The sequence below is a fragment of the Uloborus diversus genome, chromosome 1 (genome assembly GCF_026930045.1).
Source record: "Uloborus diversus isolate 005 chromosome 1, Udiv.v.3.1, whole genome shotgun sequence".
NCBI classification, from domain to species: Eukaryota; Metazoa; Arthropoda; class Arachnida; order Araneae; family Uloboridae; genus Uloborus; species Uloborus diversus.
Window position 1 is genome coordinate 165,889,042 of NC_072731.1, and position 22,545 is coordinate 165,911,586.

The following is a 22,545-nucleotide window of genomic DNA, read 5'->3' on the forward strand; positions in this document are numbered from 1 at the left end:
CTCACATTGAGAAAAAAGCAATTTGGGAATGTTATGCCAAAACATGCAATTATACCTTGATGGAAAATTAAATAAGAAATGGAACGAAAGTGAGAAACCTTTCAGTAGAATTATGAATTTAGAAAAAAAAAAGTCTAACATTAAAGCCATTAAATGCAAGCACAGTCAATATTGCAAATAAAGTATATAGGAAGAATTTAGCATAAATGGTTTTCATATCTATTCAATATGAGTTGAATCTGAACAGATTTAAAGGAAGAAGAAAGGTGATTTAGTATTTAATTTTTAGGAATTTTCATACACAAACTTGGTCTATGAGAATCACAAAATCTTTGTCATTATTTCCTAAATGGATTTTCAACCATCTAGCAGAACCTCAATTATCCAAGCTAATTGGACTGCTAGTGCCTCGGATGTCAGAAATCTCGGTTAGTAGAAACTTTGTATAAAGATTTGTCAGGATTGCAAATTTTTAAAATGTAGTAATTAAAAATACAAGAGATTACTTTTTAAAGATGAACATCTGAAATGATGTTTAACAGTTAAAAAACTAAAATGGAAAATAAGTTGTAGTAAGTATTAAAAAGTCAATTGATATTTTTTTTTTAACAGTATCAAGTTATGTATTGAAAGATGCACTGAAAACACAAATTTCCAGAAAATCTTTTATCTCAGAATTGAAAGTTCACGATTTTAATAGATTTACATTATTTAAAAAAAAAAAAAGACTTCATTATTAGCTCGGTTAACATTCTACTGTACACCCAAACCTGCCTTTGTGCAGTGTATAGGGACTGCATTAAAAAAATTGCAAGAGCTATAAAAAGTTGTTTTTGAAACACAGTTTATTTTATTTATTTTTTATTTTTTAATGCGGTGGATAGGGACTTCATAAAAAAAGTCTCACGCTGAAAATAACCTAAAAACTCACGAAATAACTATCTAGTATCACAAAATCAAAATGAACCAAGTGATGATAATTTTGCAAAATTGTCGGACAAAATTGCTCAAAAAAGAAAATTTTGGAAGGTCTGTTTACAGATCTCCCAAAATTATGGGACCTATCGGAGGGGGGGGGGTATTAATATTAAGGGGACCTATCGGAGCCCATTTGTCACTTGAAGATACCACCTCATACTTGTTAATAATTTCGTCAATTGAGTCCCAATCTGATTGAGATTTTCATATACCGCAAAAAAAAAAAAAGACTGCACAAAAACAGGTTTGAGTGCACACACACATTAATCTTTTGATGTTGGAAACATCAAAGCAAAAAAAAAAAAAAAACACTTCTCACCAGCTGCATAAAACAAAGTAGGTAACCAATCTGTTATATGCATCAAATCCATTGATGTTCTTCCAGAGTTTGCTAGCAAAGGACTCCATATGAAAGATATTCCTCTTACGCCACCTTCCCACAAAGAAGCTTTAACACCTCTCAGTGGCCAGTTGGAGGCAGCATTGTCATTGAATCCTGCAGCAGGTCCACCATTATCAGTTGTGAAAAGAATTATGGAATTCTTTAACATATCATTAAATTTCAAAGCATCAACAATAGTTTTTACAGAATCATCCATGGCAGACACCATTCCTAAATTGGGAAAAAACATAATGATAACAATATTAATAACAATAATTATAATAGTAATGGAAGGAAATTGTATTTCTGCAACAAATTTTCAACAGTTGAATTTTATAACATTGTGAAAAAGATTATATGACAATAAACTTGCATTTGATTAAAAGTTTATATTATCTAGTGTGAAAAAATTTTATTCATAAATTATGATAAAACAAGAACATGCTTTTGGCAATATCTAATTTTTATCATTGTTTCTGTCTGTGCACTTAGTCATACATGACAATAACAACAGTAAAAAGGTATGTAATTTTCTTATAATTAAATCAAAAGGTTAAAGACAGATTACAACAATACAGCAATTAACTAAGAAACATAAATTGCAGGTTATTCGAGGATAGCTCATATTCCTCACTTTTAAGTTTTTTTTTCCTTTGCCACCATTGACAAACAAAAAAGTTTCATTTTTACAAGTTATTTCGTTATGCATCAAATGGTCATACTTATGACTTTTTACGAAAGATAAAAAAGGCAGTAACTTTTTCACATTCACATGTTAATGCTATAGTTTAACAGAACTGAGACAACAGCAGAATGAGAATAGTAAATTAAAAAAACCTACAATCAAGAAGAAATTTTTAGTGCATCATATTTTATCACAGAGCAAGCAAAAAAAATTACAAATGCATTATTTATGAATCTTGTGCAGAGATTACGAAAATATTTCAAATGTCGATTTATCAAAACTCTGCAATATCATATTTTGGAAAAATGTAAAAGGTATAACATAAAGAGTCAAATACAAAGTCCTAGTTGAAAAAATAAACTACCTTCCCTCCCAAAAGAAGAATCCAAAAATGGATCAACCCTAGAACAATAAGTAATGAAAAACCCTCCTTTTACAACAAGCAAGTGGCTAGAAATCTGAAAGCAAGTAAAATGGCTGCTGTTCGACTCCCAAAGGTAAACTGGAAAATATGACTTTCAATTGATCATGGTTATAAAGCAGTGGTTTTGTAAATTTATGCAAAACATTTTCTCTATGAATTCAAAAAAAAAAAAAAAAAAAAATACTAAACGATTTTCAAATTTGACATTTTAGTTTAGTTTCTGCATTAAATTAGAACATTTATATCTTAAAAAGAGCGTTGACTTGATCATTAACAAATATTAATAAAAATCAAAGCTATAATTACAACTTGTTATACCTGCAAATATTCTCCTGTTCTTATCTTTGATGTGGTTGAAGCGTTGAATGTATTCCTCAGGAGCTTGAAGTGTTGCATATGAATTTGCACTATGCACTGCTTGATAAGCAACATATAAGAAAAGTGGCTAGAAATATTTATCAATACTTTAGCATTAAATAAGCATTAAATTGTAAAAGAAGCAGTTGAAAACTTTGTACGATGAGATGAGTAAAAATATGACAATGTGTATGCATGTACAAGTAAAAGTATTTAAAAAGAGTTTAAAAACTCTGCAAATAGCTGTTTTTGGGTTATAAAATCAAACCCTTCTTCAGTGCATAAAAGAACAAAGGAACACCAAATCCAAAAATGGACAAGTGAACAAGCAAAATAAGAAATGTATGAGTAAATAGGCTGAAATTGGCTGGAGCCAAAAACGTTACGTCAGCAGAAAACAGCAAGGACACCTGTATCTAGGAAAAACGTCATACACTTAAAAAATTTTATTAAAGAAAAGATTTCCAAGCAGTAGGGAAAGGGGGCATGCTGCTCAAGAAGTCATTCACTAATAAAGTGGAATTTTTCCAGATGCAGTAAGATTCCCAAAAATCTAAACCGTAAGTGGAAGAACAACCATGGATAATTTTGGCAGTAGAAAAATCAAAGTTATGGTTGCAGGACCAACAATGTTGGGCGATGGGGGAACGTTTAAAATCCTATTTTTTGACAAAATTTTCATGTTCTTTAAAATGGAATTTGAGAGCATGTCTAGTCTGTCCTGTGTATGCCAATCCACTCTGACAAGAAATACTATAAATCCCCTATCTGTCAGATTCCTGAACAGGGTGTTTAAGTTGTGAAAATTTCAGTTTATTAATTGGGGAAAATGTGTACAGGAAAATTATTTTTCTGTCTGGGCCTATAGGGTCCGGGACTGAGAAAAGTCATCTTTAAATAGAGAAAGTCATTAAATAGAGTGTTGTTGTAAATAGAGTGAACACAGAACAAACTGTAATTATATCCATGTACATCAAAGATCTTTTGTTTTTAAGGGTTACTTCAAGTGATCTGAACCATTATCAATCCTCCTTGTGAAAAGAAAAACATCAGAAAATTGACAAAAATTCATAGTAGTACATACTACACACATAGCAATCTTTCTGATTCCAACTTAGGTAATTTATATAACTGAATAATTCATACTAATATGTATAGCTCTCAATTTTCCATTACTCCCTTTGTTAATAGGGAAATTCTCTCTTTCAAAAATTCAATTTTTATAAAATATACAAATGTTGTTAATTTTTAGTAAAATAGAAATTAGTTTTTTGGATATCAATTCAAAATATGTAAAACAAAGAGAGATTCTGGAAAATGTTTCTTGGCCTTTTCCAGACATATGGTATATGACAATACCATATGTTCATATGTAATGTCTTATATTAAATACCACTAAATTTTACTGCATTCAATACAAATTTCTTTTAATTCAAATTTTGAATAGTTTTAACTTTTTTACTTTTTCCCTAAAGATTGTATTATTAAGAATTGAATGGATTCAATTTAATTTTGAAGGCATAAATAATGTTAATAAAAGTGCTGGCAGGTAATTAAAAAGAAGTCTCTAATAAATGATTACCACATCATATGTTGAATAAAAACTATTTCCTTACTATCCCGCAAATGATTTTTTAAGTTTATTTAATTATTTATTTATTTTTTAAAGCTGAAAACAAATATAGCAGATAAAGCTAACTATCAATGAGTTATAAATACGAATGGACCGCGAAGCCAGATGATAAGTTTGTTGTACAAAAGAAAGAGCACAGCATGCACATGCTTTTGTGTATCCCTTCAAAATTTAAAAATAATTGTTTTATTCAGTTATTACTTCTTCTCTACTCTTGAAAAATTAATTAAATTTTATTATGCCTTATTTTACTATTAATTTTAGGAATGCTGATTTATTTGGTTTGTTCTCTAGATCAGTAGTCTAACAGCTAGTGAATTTTCCACCTGCAGTCCATGGACCACCAGTGGTCCGCAAGCAATGTGGTAACAGCTAGTGAAAATTAATCTAGTCATTTTTATAGTTGTAATTAAATTTATTGATGAAAACTACTGGATTCATTTCAATTCACCCCTTACTATTGTTGTGAAAATATCATTTCTCTCGTATGTGGTCCGCTTAGGATTTGAAAAGGTACCAAATACCAAGAGGTCCTCAGTAGCGAAAATGTCGCAAACCACTGCTCTATGTATTTATAGGGGAAAGTTTCTTTCATCTTGTGCAACTAATATGCCACCAAATGCTCCAATAGTTTAGAATCCCTTTATTTGAGGTTTTTGAATATACTTTTTTACAAACTTAATTAAAAATGCTGTCACTTTGCGCTCTATTTGATTTTAAGCTGATATTTAATAAAATGAAGGAGAACATTTCTTTTACTTTTGGTTTCATTTATCTATTTATTTATTTTTTGACATTAATTTTTGTAACATTATCCAACTTTTCATTAAAATTAAGCAAAAGAATTGCTATTCAACATTTTAATTAGCTCACAACCTTTTGTTAACAGAATTTTTGACTTCACTCAATTTTCGTAAATATAGTTTATGCTACTAATAATTAAGAATGTATTGTTTAGAGATCAGTTTTGACCTTTCTTTGAAATAATGCTTAAAATTTTGGTACCTTGGATGTTATATGCTACCAAGACTTATGTCACAAACAGAAAACAAGTTGACATTGATACACAGTATACAAAAATTCAATTATAAAAAGGAATTAGAATTTTATAAAATACTAACATACCTTTGATTTTTCATGACGGTTTATGATGTTAACAGCATGATTTGCAAATAAAAATGTGGAATACTTTCCAAAACCATCATTTGAACTATTCAAGTTGTGATGAAAATCAAGACCCCACATTTGTCCCTGAATAAGAATGCCATAAAAGTGAAAAGAAGAAGAAGAAATTCTACAAAAATGTCAACACAAGATATAAAGTATCGATTTCAAATTAAGATTCTCTTTAAGCATACCATTTGCTGAGTATGATCAAAATAATCTTCTTTTCCACCCCAGTACCCATAATGTGAATCAAACCCCCGGAAGGTAGGTGTATATTCTTTGCGGAAAAATCCAAGATGCCACTATAAAAAGAAATAAACAGAAAAATTTAAAATGTAAATATGCTTGAGCAAAAAGTTAACTGCATTAGTACTATACATCATTTATAAACATCAAATAGTAAATCTAAATTTAGACATGTATACAATTTATCTTAATTGTCCTTTAAAACTACATAAAACACCTTATGAATAGAAATTTCGATTATGCTAACTTCATTTTGATCCCACCATATTAACAAACATAAAAATTTATTTCTTTATGCCGTTAATTTGCAAAACTCAAAGTACTTGAATATTACAATAACTAGAATTTTTTATCAGGTCTCAATCTCTTTGCCTTCAATTTAGTGATAATTATCCTCAATAGCTTGATGTTTACTTTTTTTAAATGGAAGTTTTTTTAACAGATGACTCAAACTTTGAAATTTAAAAGAGCAAAAAAAAAAAGAAACCTTTCAAGTAAAATTCTAAAAATTACATATTCTTTTCTTTCAATTCTTGCACAAAAAATATGAAAGCCAAAAGAACATCTGTTGTAGCAGTGTGCAACAAAAGAATAATACCACTTGTGGTTTCTCTTGCACTAGCTTCGCGATAAGAAAAGGATGATAGTTTGCACTCAGGGAAACATTAGGAACTCAATGAAACATTAGGAAAGACCCATTTCTGAAAGTTTTGCTTCTTCAATGAAACCTACAGTCAGACAGTGGTTACTGAAGTTGAAAAAATGACTTTTAAAGAAATAGAAGTAGATTTGCCACAAATAATTCATACAAACCACAGAAGAAAATGAATGTGCTGCTGAAGAAATATTTATGAAAAAACTCAAAATTTACTGTTTCACAAATCCCAAAACCGTTTTGTTTATTGGGACTTAAAAGGGCAGATTATCCTATAAGAATGAAATATGAATGAAACGAAAGATTTATTTTGATTTTTGTTTGTAACTTTTTTATTTTAAATTGTGCACATTTTCATTCATAAAATAATTTATATGTTCTGTAATTTTATCAGTTATATGCACCTTAAATAAAATATTCCAGGTATTTGTTACTAAAGTATTGAAAATCCCTCTCCCCCTCTTCTCCCAAAAAACATTCCGTATCGGGCAAATATCCTAGTTCATATTTTCATTCAGAAAAAATTCCAAGCTTTTTTGGTAAATTAAGAATTTCTCCTTTCTAAGGATGTAATTTCTGGCTGCTGCTGACACATTTTGTTAAAAAAAAAAAACATTTTTCATATAACTTAATACAAATATTATTACAAATCTTAAACTTTCAAACAAATAATCTTTCCTCAATAAGGAATGTTTCCTTAGTACTAAGAATAAATTGTTTGTATATTAAAACAGGTGAATACATTTAATACTACATAAACATAATTCTTACATTCTTACAAAGTTATCTTTAGCTTCTATTTTTTAACTTATCAACTTTGGAGCGAGTGTGTTTTAAGTACTGTGCACTTTTTGTTAATATATCTACCTCCTAGATCAAATGGTCACGGTCAATAGAATTTTAAGATAATGAAAATTTCTAAAACTAAAATTTAACTTGTCATTTTGTAGTGTCATACTAAGGGCAAGGAAAGTTTCATTAACTTCTAATGGAGTACAAAAGACTTGTTTAACTTTTTGATCAGCTATGAAGAATGAAAATAAAAAGGAAAGATTTCTTTCTTAAAAAAAAAAGAAAGAAAACATAGACTTTTAATGCACGTAACAAATATTAATATTACATCATAATGGTTAGTAAACACTACAACCCTCTTTTCTCATTTCAGTTTTACGGATTCACATAAGTACTATTTATAAATGACTTTGTATATATGAGGCAGTGAGAAGCAAAGGGATGTAAGTGGACATTTTCAAGTTTTGAGTAGAATGTGTTTAAAGATAACATCCTAGGTAGGCTTTCATTGATTTTTTTTCCACAAATTATGCTGTACAGCAGCAACTACCAGGGATACTAGTACAATCTTTTGCCCGAAGACAGAGGGGAGGTTCACCTACCATGTGTACTGGTTATCTCCAAATTTTTAATTTTGCCACTTACATCGCTTTGTTTCTCACTGCCTCATATGAACTTCTGTAAATAAACCCCAAGCTACACATGCATTCTAGTCAGTTAAAGCAAAAATGTGAATGTTTTGTTTTATATTGCAATAAAAAACAAAAGTCAAAGTAAAAAGAAAATTATTTTGACGTTCAGTTTTTGACACTTCAAAGTAATATTGTGCCAAATTTCGTGAAAAATTAGTCAAATAGTCCTGTAACACAGCAAAATACAGGCAGACAAACAAACAGACAGTTATAATTTGATAATTAAAATATTATTTCGTGAAAAACATGTATTGAATTGAACAAACCTTTCCAACAGCATGAGTTGCATAACCTAACGTTCTCAAATATTGTGGCAGAAGTGTTTGCTTCAAAGGCAGACCCCAATTTTCATTAACGAATATTACATCATGCTGTAACCCTGAAAGGATGTATAATTCACATGTAAAACTATATTCTTGCACTTTTAAATTTCCTGGGATATTAAATACTTAAATTATTTCATATTGAACCATGAAGTAGAAGGACTCACTACTGAAAAGTTAATTATACAAAGAGAAAAAGAATAAGTTCATGCCATTATAAAATATAAATTTTAAAAAGACAAAAAATCATCTCAAAAAAGAATTCTTAGACATTTTGTTGAGTCATCAACAAAATAAGAACCATGTGTACCAACTTCAGGCAAGATGAGTGGTGTCTTATTGGTGGAATGTGATCACCACAAAAGACAAATCCTGCTTTTCTCTCAGTGCTGGTATAACTCAAAGAAGTCAGTGATAGAATAAAGTATTTGACCACTTAGTACCACGTTGTTATTCTGAAGTAGTTGCTACATGTTTACTAGTACTTACTTTTCACAGAGGGATAGCATAGCTCAACAGACAGTATGCAGGGTTCCCAAAGTGAGTGACGGAGGGAGAGAAGAGGGGTGCCACAAAATATGCATGGGATCAATATGTATAATGTAATAGATATAGTCTGGGGTGCCAAGAAATTTGAAATTCTTCAAATGGTGCCATGAATCGAAAACGTTTGGGAACATTCACTAATACAAATTTGTCCTTTTTCTTAGGTTTCTGTTAAAATTTAAAGGATTTAGCAATTAGAATAAAACAACATTATACATTTAAACAAACTATTAATTACAATAGGAATAACGCACAAATGCCTTAAAGTCTACTAGACTAATTTATCAAATATTTCCTCCAAGTTGAAAGGATTGTTTGAAATATCTGAAGGGAAATTATATATTTTCATGCATAGCTTTAGGGAAAACTAACCTTGCCAACAGAATGAGTGCTATAACCCAGTTTCTTAAACCACTGTGGCATTAATACTTTGCTTAACGGCAAGCCAAAAGGATGACTTTGTGAAATTCCACCATGTTGTAAGCCTAAAAGTACATTAGCAATAAATGATTGCTGTCAATAAGCATACAATATTTCATGAAGTACAAAAATGCATGTTAGTTATCAACAAAATTTTACTTTTAAAAGTTATTTCTATAAAATGCCTAACAAACTTCATATGACAAAGAATATTACAAAAAGATATAACTGAGCAGATAACGTAAAAGCATTACATACAAGGGTTAGACAAACTAGTAGGGACAGATCTGTCATAACTAAAAATTATTCAGTGAATGTTTTTTAAACTTTGACAACAAAAGAAATATAAAAAGTATTGTTATTTACAAAGTTGGAAGTCACCCTACAAGGGTATTATCCTATAAACATAGGTAAGTCTGAATTATGCAATGTACATTTGAAAATTGATTTTTTTTTCAAATATTTGTTTTGCTTTGTTTAACATAAGTGTACATTTTTATAAAAATATCACTTTTATTTATAAAGATATTTACTTTTCCTTGAAAACTTCAATTATTTCATGCGTCTTGGACTTATAATTCCGAAAGTTTTAAGTTTAAATGTAAAAAAATTTCAGGAATAACTTTTATATACAGTGAAATCTCTTTGACTGTGTACCTCTTCAAATAACAAAAATGTGATGGAACAATTAGATGGTCTTATGCCAGAGTGAACCATCATAAACAATGTATATTTTTCAATGAGAAGGTTCAAAGTTAGATTAATATAGAAAAATACACTGAAAACATATTTGTATTTTATAAATATGGAAAGTGGTACCAAGTAATACTTGACAGGTTTATATTTAATTAATATATTATAGAAAGTAACATTTACCAATTTCTTGGGTTGCATTTTATGGAATAATCGGCAGGCTCTTACAACACTGGAGCCTATCCGCACACTAATCAGTTTCCTTAAACTGGCGAAAAGCGGCTTGCTTATAGTTTAAAGCTTCTTTAAGCTCCCTGGAGAACCACATAAGCAAAATTTTAGTACTAACACTTTTTCTCCTAAATAGAACATAATCCCCAACCGTTTCAGCTAGTTTTTCCTTAAATACTGTCCATTGCTAAAGTTTTTATTAATTTGCATTGCAACATGTTAAAGTATAAAAAAAAAATCACATAGTTCACTCTGCGTTGGACCATCTAAATTTCCATAGCAATCATAAAATCAATGCATGGGGGGTTATTAGTTCGCCTTGTACTGGAGACTATACCCCTCGGGAACCACTATCATATTGGAACTTTTCTTAAAGATTCTTTAAGAAGATTTAAGGGAACATGAGATTTAGATTGATGTCACATGCCTTCCTGAAAAAAACACATGATCTCCTTGATGAGACAAGGATCAAGTGACATTTTGTTTCGAGAAAGTGGTTATATCCCACTTCTCCTTTTTGTAATTAAGGAATTAGCATTTTTCTGTACTAAAAATAAAATATGAAATAAAAAAATGATTAATATAAAAAATGAAATTTAAAAAAAAACTATGGTTGTGGTAGTAGCCACTTCAGATTCATTTTAGGAAATGAAAACTAGTTTTAGAGCCTGAAAAAACAAATTAAACATCCAATTGAGCTTTTTTTGGAAAAAGAAAAATATTGCTTATTGAAATTTTTCATATTGAATATCTTGCTTTTATAGTACTTAAAGCATATGTTTAACTTGATTTGTGCCCAACTTCCTTTAAACAACAGGTTTTTGGAGGAACTAGAGGAGGTCACTACAGAGAGGCCTCACTGTATACTTAAAATTATATGTTAAAATTTGAAAGAAACTATTACATAGAAAATTGGATATAAGTTGTTAAAGACAATCAATTTTTATGGATCATGCATAAGAGACTCTTTTTTTTTTAAATTCAGGGATAAAAATAGGCTGCCATATTAAGCAGCTTTTGTAAAAAGTGCAGTTCGATATCATGAAAATTCATAAATGTTTACTGCTTAAATTACACTATATTTTAAATAGTGATGCTCCCAGGGTTTAAGCTGGGTTCAAAAGTTCTTTAGCATAAAAGCTAAAATTGATGGAAAAATGTTAGCAAAATGCTAAAATGTTACATGTTCTCATATATTTATATATGCCTCAGTGTGTTTCATCTCCAGATGAAAATAAAATTCATATTTCATTTGTGACATTCTTGAAGAAATAAGTACAACAGTCTTTTAAAACATAAAATAAAAAAAGAAAACATGATTGGTGTTTAGAACGTTGCAGTTCCCTCCTCCTAATAAAGCAGTTTTTGGGGGGGACATAATGCTGGATAAGACTAATAGTTATTGAACTTAATTGTAGTTTAAACATCTCAGTTAAGATTTTAAAAAGATTAAGTTGATTATCGCCATGCACGCTTCCTCTCTAGGATCATACATTTCTTCTTTATTTAAAAAACTAATTTATTTTTTATTTGAGCAAAAAAGCGAAAATGCATTGCTTTATTTTCGCAATTCAGATAGTGTTTTCGCATTATGCGAAAAATGCGACCATAGCGGAAACCCTGGATGTTCCTGATATCCATATCCTCGGGTATCCGAGGGAAAATAAAGATCTGTATCCGTATTCGTTACTTTTTTGACGGATCTTAAACGGATCATTTCTATTCTAAATTTTTTTTAATATTTAGTAAAAGACTCTTAACTTCCATTTAAATTAGGTTTCATTCCCTATTTAAAATATAAGGTATCATTTCAGAAGCCAATTTGTACCCCCCCCCCCCCCCCCGTTGCAAAAAGGAAGGGGAAATAAGTTCTAAAAGTGTGTATCAGTGTGTCTTCTGGTGGCATCTTAGCTCCTAAACAGATGAACCGATTTTGATAGTTCATTTTTCGTTCAAAAGGTAAATTGATCGAAAGTGTTCTTAGCTTGGCCTCAATTTTTTGTAGAACTTTAATTACCGGAGATATTAAAAACTGATTTAGTGTTTTTCATAATTATGGTAGTAAAAATTTACCCGTACATTAAAAATGTTGGCCCTAATTGAAAGAAGTTTTCTGCATTTGATATTTATTTGAAACTTCCAACTTATATACAGTAGGAGCTATAATCTTGTTAAGTAAATTTTAAATGCAATTCTAAGCCTTTATAAACGTGATTGGTAGCGATTTCATAATTGGAAGATAAGGAGAAAAAGCTCAATGGTTTAAAATTTTTACCAGCTGTCAGTTCATATTTGTTAATGTATGTTCTGACCGACGAAATTCACCTTAATATGAGGTTGGCTCTCTGGGACATGTTTTGTTTTTTTAATTTTAATTTAATATTAGATTTTGTTACTGATTTGGGGTTTCTGTTATTCTCCATCTTTGTTCTTCTCGGCATCCTTTAAAAAAAGCGAGACTAAATTTCCTATTTACTGTTTGTAAAGGTGTTCCCGGCTCTGTATTTCGTCGGTTGGAGAAGTTCGGCAGACAGGTCAGCGCTGCATTTATGCTGAAATAAAATGAGACAAATTATTTCTAGCCTGTCCAGTAGCAGCTTTACACTCTTATCCTACATCTACCGAGTAAGCTAGAAATAATTTTTCACATTCCATCTACGCATTAATGCAGCGCTGACCCATTCCTTCCAACTCTTCCTCAATTTCAACGGAGATTTCTTTAAAGAGTACTTAAATCTTTCTTTAAAGAGTACTTAAATCATAGTCTTGATTATATTTTTGCTGCAGTTGACATTTTTTGAAGAAACTGTCATTATCCTGACGGGAATACCTTCCGTAACAAATTTTACACTTGGATAGTTGAATTGGGTAAAAAAAATTTTAGATCCGTATCCGCGGATCTTGACACTAATGATCCGGATCCGCAGATCTACTTTTTTAACGATCCGGCACATCACTAATTTTAAATAGGTATTTGAAAAATCTTAACTGGTTTCTCTTTTTTTAAGAATATCAAATTTTTATTACTTATCCTTAAAGTGAAATAACTTGATCAACAATTTGCGCCAAAGATTTCATAACATTGAGACAACATCTAGCCATAAAAACTATTCAGAGAATACTCAAAACATGGTGTAATATATAAGTAATAGATCTTTACAAATTTGAAACTGAATCTCATAATCAACATAACTGAACAGGATTTTGCAAGGATAAGCAATACCAAAAATAATTTTAGATAATTAAAAAAAAAAATCATTAAAACAACATATAGGCAACTTCTGGCTTTTTTTTACATCATTTAGCACATGGATCTGAAAAGAGTATATAAAAATGAGCTGATGTGTGCATCACATGACTTCCTTTTACTCCAATTTAATGTCATTTCCCCATTACTGGCAATTTTAATGTGATTCAGTAGTTTACTCTCTACATATCACCAACAGTGGCCAAATGAAAATCAGATTTAAGAAAAAAAAAATCACCAAATTTGTCGCCAAGTTGGCGACAAATTTGGTGATTCTTGGTGAGACCAAAAGACTGGCGATATATTGCCAAGTGTCCACCAAATTAAAACACCACTTGAGTTTACATCAAAATTAACAATGATTTCCCCACAATAAGAACCCTTAGAAAAACCCGAATGCAACGAAGAGGAGGTGCACAACTAGACCCCACTAATAGTCTACATACCAAATTTCAACTTTCTAGGACATACCGTTCTTGAGTTATGTGACATATACGCACATCCACACATACATAAATATGTACACACAGACGTCACGAGAAAACTCATTGTAATTATCTCAGGAATCGTCAAAATGGATATTTCGCATGTCTATACATTCTTAGGCACTTATCCACATGTGGTCGAGATGAAAAAAAACTCAAAATTCATTCAGGGGTGAGTAAAATGGAAATTAAGGTCGATTTTTGAGTGAAAATTTTTTCTTGAATACAATACTAAGGGGTAAAAGGAAGTAATAACATATATAATCCAATAATCCAAAAAGACTGAAATACCTGTATGTATAGGATATAATCCTGTCATTAAAGATCCTCTTGAGGGAGAACATACAGGACATACATAGTAATTATTTAATATAACTCCACTTCGAGCAAGAGAATCAAGATTTGGTGTTGGGATCTGAGGTGATCCATGAAAGCTGAGGTCATTCCATCCCTAAATATAGGACACAGTAAAGGAAGTATATATACACATGCATAAACATATTATTTTTTCAAAAACATTTGCCATTTTTAGTTTTTGTTTAAATAAACCAAGTAATGAAACTGATCAAAAATGCCTTACACTAAAATATGAATAAAATGAATCATCAACATTTAGCAAAATGATACTTTAACCAAGAAAAATAAAAGCACTTGAAACTAAATTCAAAAAAAAAAAAAAAAGAGAACTACAGATCCACAAATTTTCAAAAATTTAACTAGAATAGAAAAATATTGAAATTGCATGGCTTTTCACTCCAGGGTCCCCCGTACCTACCAATATTTATGGCTTAACCAGTTGGATAGGAACCGGAGGACAGCTCTGATTTTTTGAACTAGACCAGAAACTGAGCAATCCCTGGTCCAGCATCCCCAGAGGTATTGTTTTACTTGCAGTGACTTTGTGACCACCATCATATTTAATGTCCCCCAGTCACCATTAATGAAAACAGTGGATCTTAGATCCAGCAAGGATTGAACCCGACTCTCCGGTCACAAGTTCGATGCCTTACCAATCAGGCCACCACGGTCCCAGATTGCATGGCTGTAGGTAAAAACACACAATTGTGTTTTTGTTTGTACTACACTAGCAAGGTCACCCACTTTTTATCGTCCCTTTGTTAATTGGATTTCTGCAGATGTGGCGTTTACAATCGATTTTTCTGCTTATCCCCCCATTATAGTCTACTGTTTCAACGAAGCAATAAGGAAATAGATGCCGGCACATTTTGCTACAATTATATGTTATTTGCCTATTAATTATCAGCTTTAATTACTTAAAACAGCAGACTGTTCAAAAAGTGCAAAGAAGTCAATTTTCCTTTTCGTGAATTTTTGTATAGTTGATTAGAAGTAAAATGGAGCTTGTTTTTTTAAACAAGAAGTTAACGTAAACAAGGGCGTATATAAGGGAGGGGCTGAGGGGGCCCGGGCCCCCTCCAAAATCTGAAAAACAATTTAAGTAAAAGTAGTTATTTTTGGTTTTAGTTGCGCTCACATATCATTTCCAAACGTTTAGCTACAAAAAAAAAATAATGTATAAATATGATAATGATAATAATTATTATAATACGTTAGATCAGAGATTTCCCAACTGGGTGCTGCAGGAAGAGGTGAGGGGTGCCGCGAAGTGTCCATGATAACAATAATATGTTGTATAAAAGTAGACTAGGATGCTGTGAGGAAATTCTAATTCTTCAAAGGGTGCCGCAAATCGTTAAAGTTTCATAACCCTGCGTTAGAACAAGGCACCATGCTATGGTGTTCAGAAGGGATCAGGGCATCGGTACCCCTTACTCAAGAAAAGAACATGTCTTGGGGAAGTGAAGTAATTTTAACAAAAAGAAAAGTAAAAAATGTTAGGGGAAAAATCTCAATTCTTTCAAAAAGAAATCTTTAAATTAAAATTATTTTAACAGATGCAGCTTATTGTTTAGCAAATTAAGCTCCCCTCAGTTTCTTTCACCCCCCCCCTTTTTTTCTTCCTAGTCAGTCTGAAAAGAAGGGTCTTCAAAAAGGTTTCTCTCCTTATCTCTCGTCCCGTGCAAGAAATTTAAAATAAGTTTTAGTTGTTCGGTTGGAGTAATAATGGAAATTTTTATCCTAAAACACATTTATTTAGGTGTTTTTTGAATATCAATTTCAAAACATTTCTGGAGGAAGGTCCCCAAACCAACACCCTTTCACTAAGGTTACTACCACAAATAGTTTGAAATTGTGCCTTTAAGATTTCAATTTTGAAAAACTTCGGAGAAAGATTCCTAAATCCGTTCCTTACCTCTAAACGTCTCCAAAGATGACCTGAAATAGTGTTTTACCTTTCAGGGGAGGATTCCCTAATTCTTCCTTTCCAAAGATTGCCTAACGTTGGGAAAAAATCTGAATCGCTTTTGAAAAGACTCTTAAAATAACAAATTAAAAAAGTTAATGACTATTGATTAGGTAAATACGTCCAACACCTCCCATTTCTTTCACCTTCCCCCGCCCCATTTTCCTCCCTTCTTCCTATTTGGTCTAAAAATAAGAAAGTTATCAAATATGGTCTACAGTCTCGCTTTTAAGACGAAAAAGTTTCGAACGAGGGTCTAACTGCTCCCGTATGAAATCTGAAAAGGGAAAAACTACAATTTAAAAAAATTAAGGTGGAGAGCATTTAAATCCCTCCACCAAGTTTCACTGTATATCTCTTTAAGACTTCGTTTTTAAGAACTTGAATTTCAAAATAGTTTTTGGGGAGAGCCCCAAAGCCACCCTGGCCGTAACATATCGAAGTTAGTGTGAAACTGCGTTTTTTGAACTTAAATTTTAATTGAGCCGAGGGGTGAAGGATTTAGCTCTTTAAAAAAAAGAAAATCAATCAGTGGCAGCTTCAAAAAGTCCCATTCCTTTCATTACACTAACGTCAACAAATATAGCCTAAAATGGCGTTTTTAAGCTTTCAATTTCTAATAATTTTTGCAGAAGGCCCCCCGCACTTCTCTTCTGGTAGCATCACCAGAGACCATCTAAAACTGCGTTCTTGGGGGCTACAATTCCAAAAATGTCCGGGGGTGAATCCCCTCCCCCCACCCGCTAATAAGAAGTGAGAATTTTTTAAGAGTGCCCTCTTAAAACTATTTTTTGGTTGCGCCACTGGGTGACTGGGTCTTGGCCCTCCTCGAAAAAATAGAGAAGATCAGGTCACTGTGGCTCCCCCTCAAAAAATTGGAAATAAAAGAAAAAAAGGGGGGGGGAGAGTTAATCTTGGTTACATGGGCCCCCTCCAAAATAAAAACATATATACGCCACTGAACGTAAAACTTTATTATGGTATTTGTGCAGAATAAAAGCGGAAGATAAGAAAAATTCCCAAAACTGAATCAATTTTTTTTTTAATCGTAAAAACAAAATTTTTTTATTTCAAAATAAGATTATTGTTCGTTCTAGATTGTAAACTTTATAGTAAAATTTCATTTGCTTTGTAAAGAATTTAAAAGCAAAAAAAGGGGCAAAATGTTCCTAACTTCTCTCCAAAAATTGGAAATTGATTTAAATGTGGGATTCCCCTTTTTTTCTTAGTTTTTTCTTTAAATGTTGGGGGGTAGAGTCAATGCAAGTATATACTATATACCAGGCTTGGAGTTAATTACGAGAAAATGTAATTGATTACGATTATGATTACAAGCCTGGAAAATAGGAGATTATAATTACGATTATAATCCTCAGCCAAAACATAATTACGATTACAGAAAAGATTAAATTACGTAAAAAATGTAATTGATTACAATTATGATATGCCAATTATGATTTTGATTATGCTACATACTTGTAGGGAACAAACACATGCATACCAGGGTTCAAAAATATCATGATATTTTCGAATATATTGAAAATATTTGATATCTTTACTAATAATAAAGCTGAAAGTCTCTCTGTCCGGTGGATGTCTGGATGTCTGTAGGATGTCTGTGACGCACATAGCGCCTTGATCGTTCGGCCGATTTTCATGAAACTTGGCACAAAGTTAGTTTGTAGCGTGGGGGTGTGCACCTCGAAGCGATTTTTCGAAAATTCGATGTGGTTCTTTTTCTATTCCAATTTTAAGAACAAAACTATCATAAGATGGATGAGTAAATTTCGAAATTATCATAACGTGGAACTGTAACATGGGCACAAGCCAATTGGCGAGATTCGAAATTATCATAACGTGGAACCGCAACATGGGTACAAGCCAATTATCGAGAAAATTCACCACACATTATTTGTAAATATACAGGCGAACCAAAAGACCTTTTAATTTTTCTATTACGGGCAAAGCCGTGCGGGTACCACTAGTTTTAATATATATCCGATATTTTCAATCGGCACAAATTAAAGTCTTCAAACTAGTAAATGCATCCTCAAATCACTTTCTTTTCTTATATTGTTACTAGCTTACTACCCAGTGTTGCCCGGGTGCTTCTTAATGCAACATATCATTTAGATAATTAAATTGATGAATTCTATCTAAATGAGAGTAAAAAATTGCTTTCACACCACTCTAGGCTAAAATTAGATAAGTGTAAGTTGCATAAAAAGACCTACGTCAACTTCATTTTATTTTCTTATATTTATGTCAAATTTCTATTCTCGCAAATAAAAATGACTGTTAGACATTAATATTGGTGTCTTGCAACGATTCAAAATTTGTCTAGATTAAAATTTATTTCAAATTTTTTAAACCTCACACTTGCCGTAAATGTTGTACATGATAACTCAAACTGATGCAGGTAGTAAGAGCACTTATTTAAGTTTGCTGCTCTAAAGTATTTCTTTGAGAATATCGAAATTTTAATTTACAGAGGGGTAGGAATTGTTCCACTGAATAATAGTTGCCATAGATATAGTTACAGTTATTATTTTAAGTTACATAAAGCATCAAAAATGGAGTAGGTGAACGCGAACTTATGGAACGAACTATATAAAACCCGTTGAACTGCCTTATAGAGAAAGAAATAGGCGTGCACATTTTGGTCACTATCAGCGTCATTTTTGTTTTAATTATTTGCAGACCATGAAATTAAAAGAAAGAAATTTTGTTTATGCTTTACAAAAGCTTGTTGCACATTCTGTTCTCCATATCCGCAGCTTAAAAACGAAGGAAATGTATTTCCACGTTTAGAAACGTAATCCAAATACTAAAAAGTTAAATTATTCAAAATTTTCTAATTTGTAAATGTAATTCAAATCTTGCTCCTAAATACAATTCTTAGTCCGCCTACCAGCAGCAAAATGAAATACATTTCTGAGTGAACCCAACCTTAAAGCACGCAACATAAAGCTATTTATATGGGAAATAGGTAAATTTCACATGCACTTAAAGTACTAAATCGCCTGCTCTTCTGACTTATGGATCGTGATACAGAACTCACTGGATATTTTAATTTCTTGAAGTTTAAAGAATGATGTATTGCGATTAGTGGTTATACGTGAGATACAAATTGTTTCACCTTATCCCTCCACTGTGAACAGAGTTGCTTCTATAGCACTGATACGTATTCGTTTTATCTTACAGCATTTTTTCAACGACCGTTGAATTACTTAGTGGTAGTAACAAACACTAATATTTTTCGATTGTTTACAATAAAAGTTGTCGAACTGAGAGTCTTGTCATTGGAAATGGAGCTATGCTCAACTAACTTCACGATGAAGACTAAAAAGAAAAAACTTTATAATGTGGCGTAATATTTCATCATGCCCATTTGAGTAACAATCGCTTTGTGTCAAAAGTTGCCTCATACCGCTAACTGTTTTAAAATTAATGCTAATCAGCGAAGATGCTCCATCAGGTGTACTATTGCTTCGAGCATTAAAGTAATATAAAATTTTAAACGATTAAGAAATTTGTTTACATAAAAATGGAGACATTTTATGCATTTTAAAAGTTTAAATTTAAATTAATATTTCTTTGTATTTTTTCAAACTTTAAACTTTTACCCTTCCAAAACTATGAATTCCGCTGTATTTACTTTCCGTGTGGTTTCGAGTCTAAAGGTGCTCACCCTTTTATTTTACCACACATTAGCAATCCTAGTACGGTAGTTTATGTATATGTAATGAACCCTATGACTATCCCCCTCCCCCTTGAAATATAAATTCAATCTACGCTACTATGCACAAAAATGATTATTTTGCTATTCATTTGCCATATTAGTATTTTTACCTCTGATCTTTGATAACCTGGACCGATTTCTGTGAAACTTAGGTGAACCGAATTAGGTAAATCATGGAATAGTAGAAATAACACATACATATTGATTTGTTTAAGGATAATAAAATATTAACTAAAATTTCCGTTGTAAGGATGTCGTTCTAATATAAGTTTAGTATTCTAATGCTAAAATTTTTAAAGATTGTACTCCGATAATGAATGCATATTTAATACCTATCTCAATTTGGTATTTTCTCTGCTGTGTATGTAGAAAATACACATCAAAATTTCGTTTATTGTTACGGTATTATTACTTAAAAACTTATTGGCGAAATGCGCAAGCAATTAGAAGAAGAACCGACGGTGACTTCAATGCATCCCTGTGTCTTAGCAGGGTGCATTTTAAGAACTACTGAAAGCCAGCATTTCTTTTTCGTTCAGCTTTCTTGCCAAACATGCTCTACGCTTGTTGCTAATCGACATTAACGGCCTTTGTTGAGGATACTTTTTTGTGTTGATTGCATTTAAAATATCTCCTGTTGGTTATATGTTGCTAACCATTTTCATTTGCTTTGAACCAATGTTCACAAATTTAACGATTAAAGTTAATCATTGAAGAAACTTCATCTAGGGTAGTTTTTTATGGGCTTTTCATTTAGACTAAATTCATAACTATACAAAAATTCGTTCATGAAGAAAAGAGCAATTTTATGACTCAAAATATGAAGTTAGACCTCTTTGGGTCTTTTTAATTTCCAAAAACTCGCCTATATGAATTCCTGAGCAACAATTTACCTTTGTGCCAAATTTGGAAGAAATCCGACGAAAACTGTGGATTTGTATAAGGAACATACACACATACCCACAAACATACATCCATTTTTATGTATATAGATAACAATATTTAGACTTAAAATTAAGGTTTCTTTCACTATCTATATGTAATATTTTATTTAACATTTTTATCAATTTTAATGAAGTTAATTTAGCATTACCTGTTTTACTCATTTTTCTTTTGTTTAGCTAGTTTTACACAGCTATATAATTCAAAAATAAAAAGTATGCTTTGGTCGGTGCATAGTCATAAGACATTTTCTTTTTTTTCTGACCAACATTTAATATTTAACTAGGCACTTTTAATATGAATTACAATTGTTACATTACTAATAACTTTATGAACATAAAATTTAAAAAAGAGATTATATTACTTTGTTATATCAATTCCTCGCAAAAGTCAGAGAGAGAGAAGAATAAAGTATATAAGAAGGCTCAATGCATCTTAAAATTATCTAAAAATTAATAACAATTGAAATAAAAAAAAATTAAAAATTGGAAAGTAGGGTATTGAGATGGGGAAAATGTGTCGGTTGGTTTGTCTATTTTGTCTATCCGGGGATATTTCGATAATTGGGAATCTGGCGCATTCCTCTTATTTTCGGCTTTACCTTTATTTTGGTAAACCTGATTTATAGTAACCCTATGTAAAGAGATGTTTCCGTTCTTTTTGTTTAGCTCTGCAACGAAAAATGCCTCTCGCGCAGGCCCTGGAGCCAAAAATTGACGCCAATGAAGAAAGATCGCCAGATTCAAAATTATCGAGATATCCCCGTCTATCTCCCCCCTCCCCAAGTAATAACTTTTGAGGGAATAGTGGAACATCTCAAAAACTAATGTCTATTTAAAAAAAAATGTTTCAATCACATAAAATAGTAACAATTTACCAGGTCGTCTGCCACAAGAATTATTATGTTCGGTTTTGAACTTCCCTGAATGACTGAAATTGCAGAAAAGAGAAAGAGGACCAGCGTCGAAGACCTATAAAACATGTATGAGCAATTAATTTCTAGAGAACTACGTAATGGGAACATATGACATTGCTTTAGCTATTCAAATTTACCACTTCATCGTTGATCACAAATCGTAGGAAATTTAAGGATACAGGCTTACAATGACATAGAAGAAATTCATGTCATGTTTAATAAAAAGCGTTTCAAAAAACTAATTAGCAACAATATTTTTTTAGAATTTTAAACCTTCATGTGCAAAACAAAAACTCCATGGATCCGATAAAAAATGTAAACAAACATTGACTTGTCAATCCATCAATCATCGTCTTCTATTTAAATTATTTCACGTTATTTTTATCTGTAATAATATAAAAGAAAGATTCAAAGTGTTTGAAAATCAATAATGCTGCTTAGTTTCAATTTTTTTTTCAATGGAAACCCTTTTCTTTCTGAGAAGAAGTAATTGCAGCGCTATTGCAAAATTTAACTTTAGTGGTTTGGCAACAAAACTCATCATAACAGTGTAATTGGGAAATCGGTCAATGCAGGAACGATCCGGACAGATAAACGGGAGGCAACCCTACATTTTGGCGCTAAATGATATCATTCTCAGACTTGGCGACAAGGATTCTTCCT

General features: G+C 31.5%; 1 protein-coding gene across 1 annotated transcript in view; it reads right to left on the bottom strand.

Annotated features, from left to right (window-relative positions):
- LOC129222738 (arylsulfatase B-like) overlaps window positions 1–22,174 on the bottom strand; it is a 32,439-nt gene extending 10,265 nt beyond the window's left edge. Inside the window, exons 1-8 of the mRNA XM_054857272.1 lie at window positions 22,020–22,174; window positions 21,844–21,937; window positions 14,248–14,407; window positions 8,278–8,390; window positions 5,818–5,928; window positions 5,585–5,710; window positions 2,788–2,914; window positions 1,298–1,591 (exon numbers count right to left, since the gene is read on the bottom strand). Of these exons, the coding sequence (XP_054713247.1) occupies window positions 1,298–1,591; window positions 2,788–2,914; window positions 5,585–5,710; window positions 5,818–5,928; window positions 8,278–8,390; window positions 14,248–14,407; window positions 21,844–21,937; window positions 22,020–22,027 (1,033 nt within the window). The 5' untranslated portion in view covers window positions 22,028–22,174. The remainder of the gene's footprint in view (window positions 1–1,297; window positions 1,592–2,787; window positions 2,915–5,584; window positions 5,711–5,817; window positions 5,929–8,277; window positions 8,391–14,247; window positions 14,408–21,843; window positions 21,938–22,019) is intronic.
- Window positions 22,175–22,545: the final 371 nt, after the last annotated feature.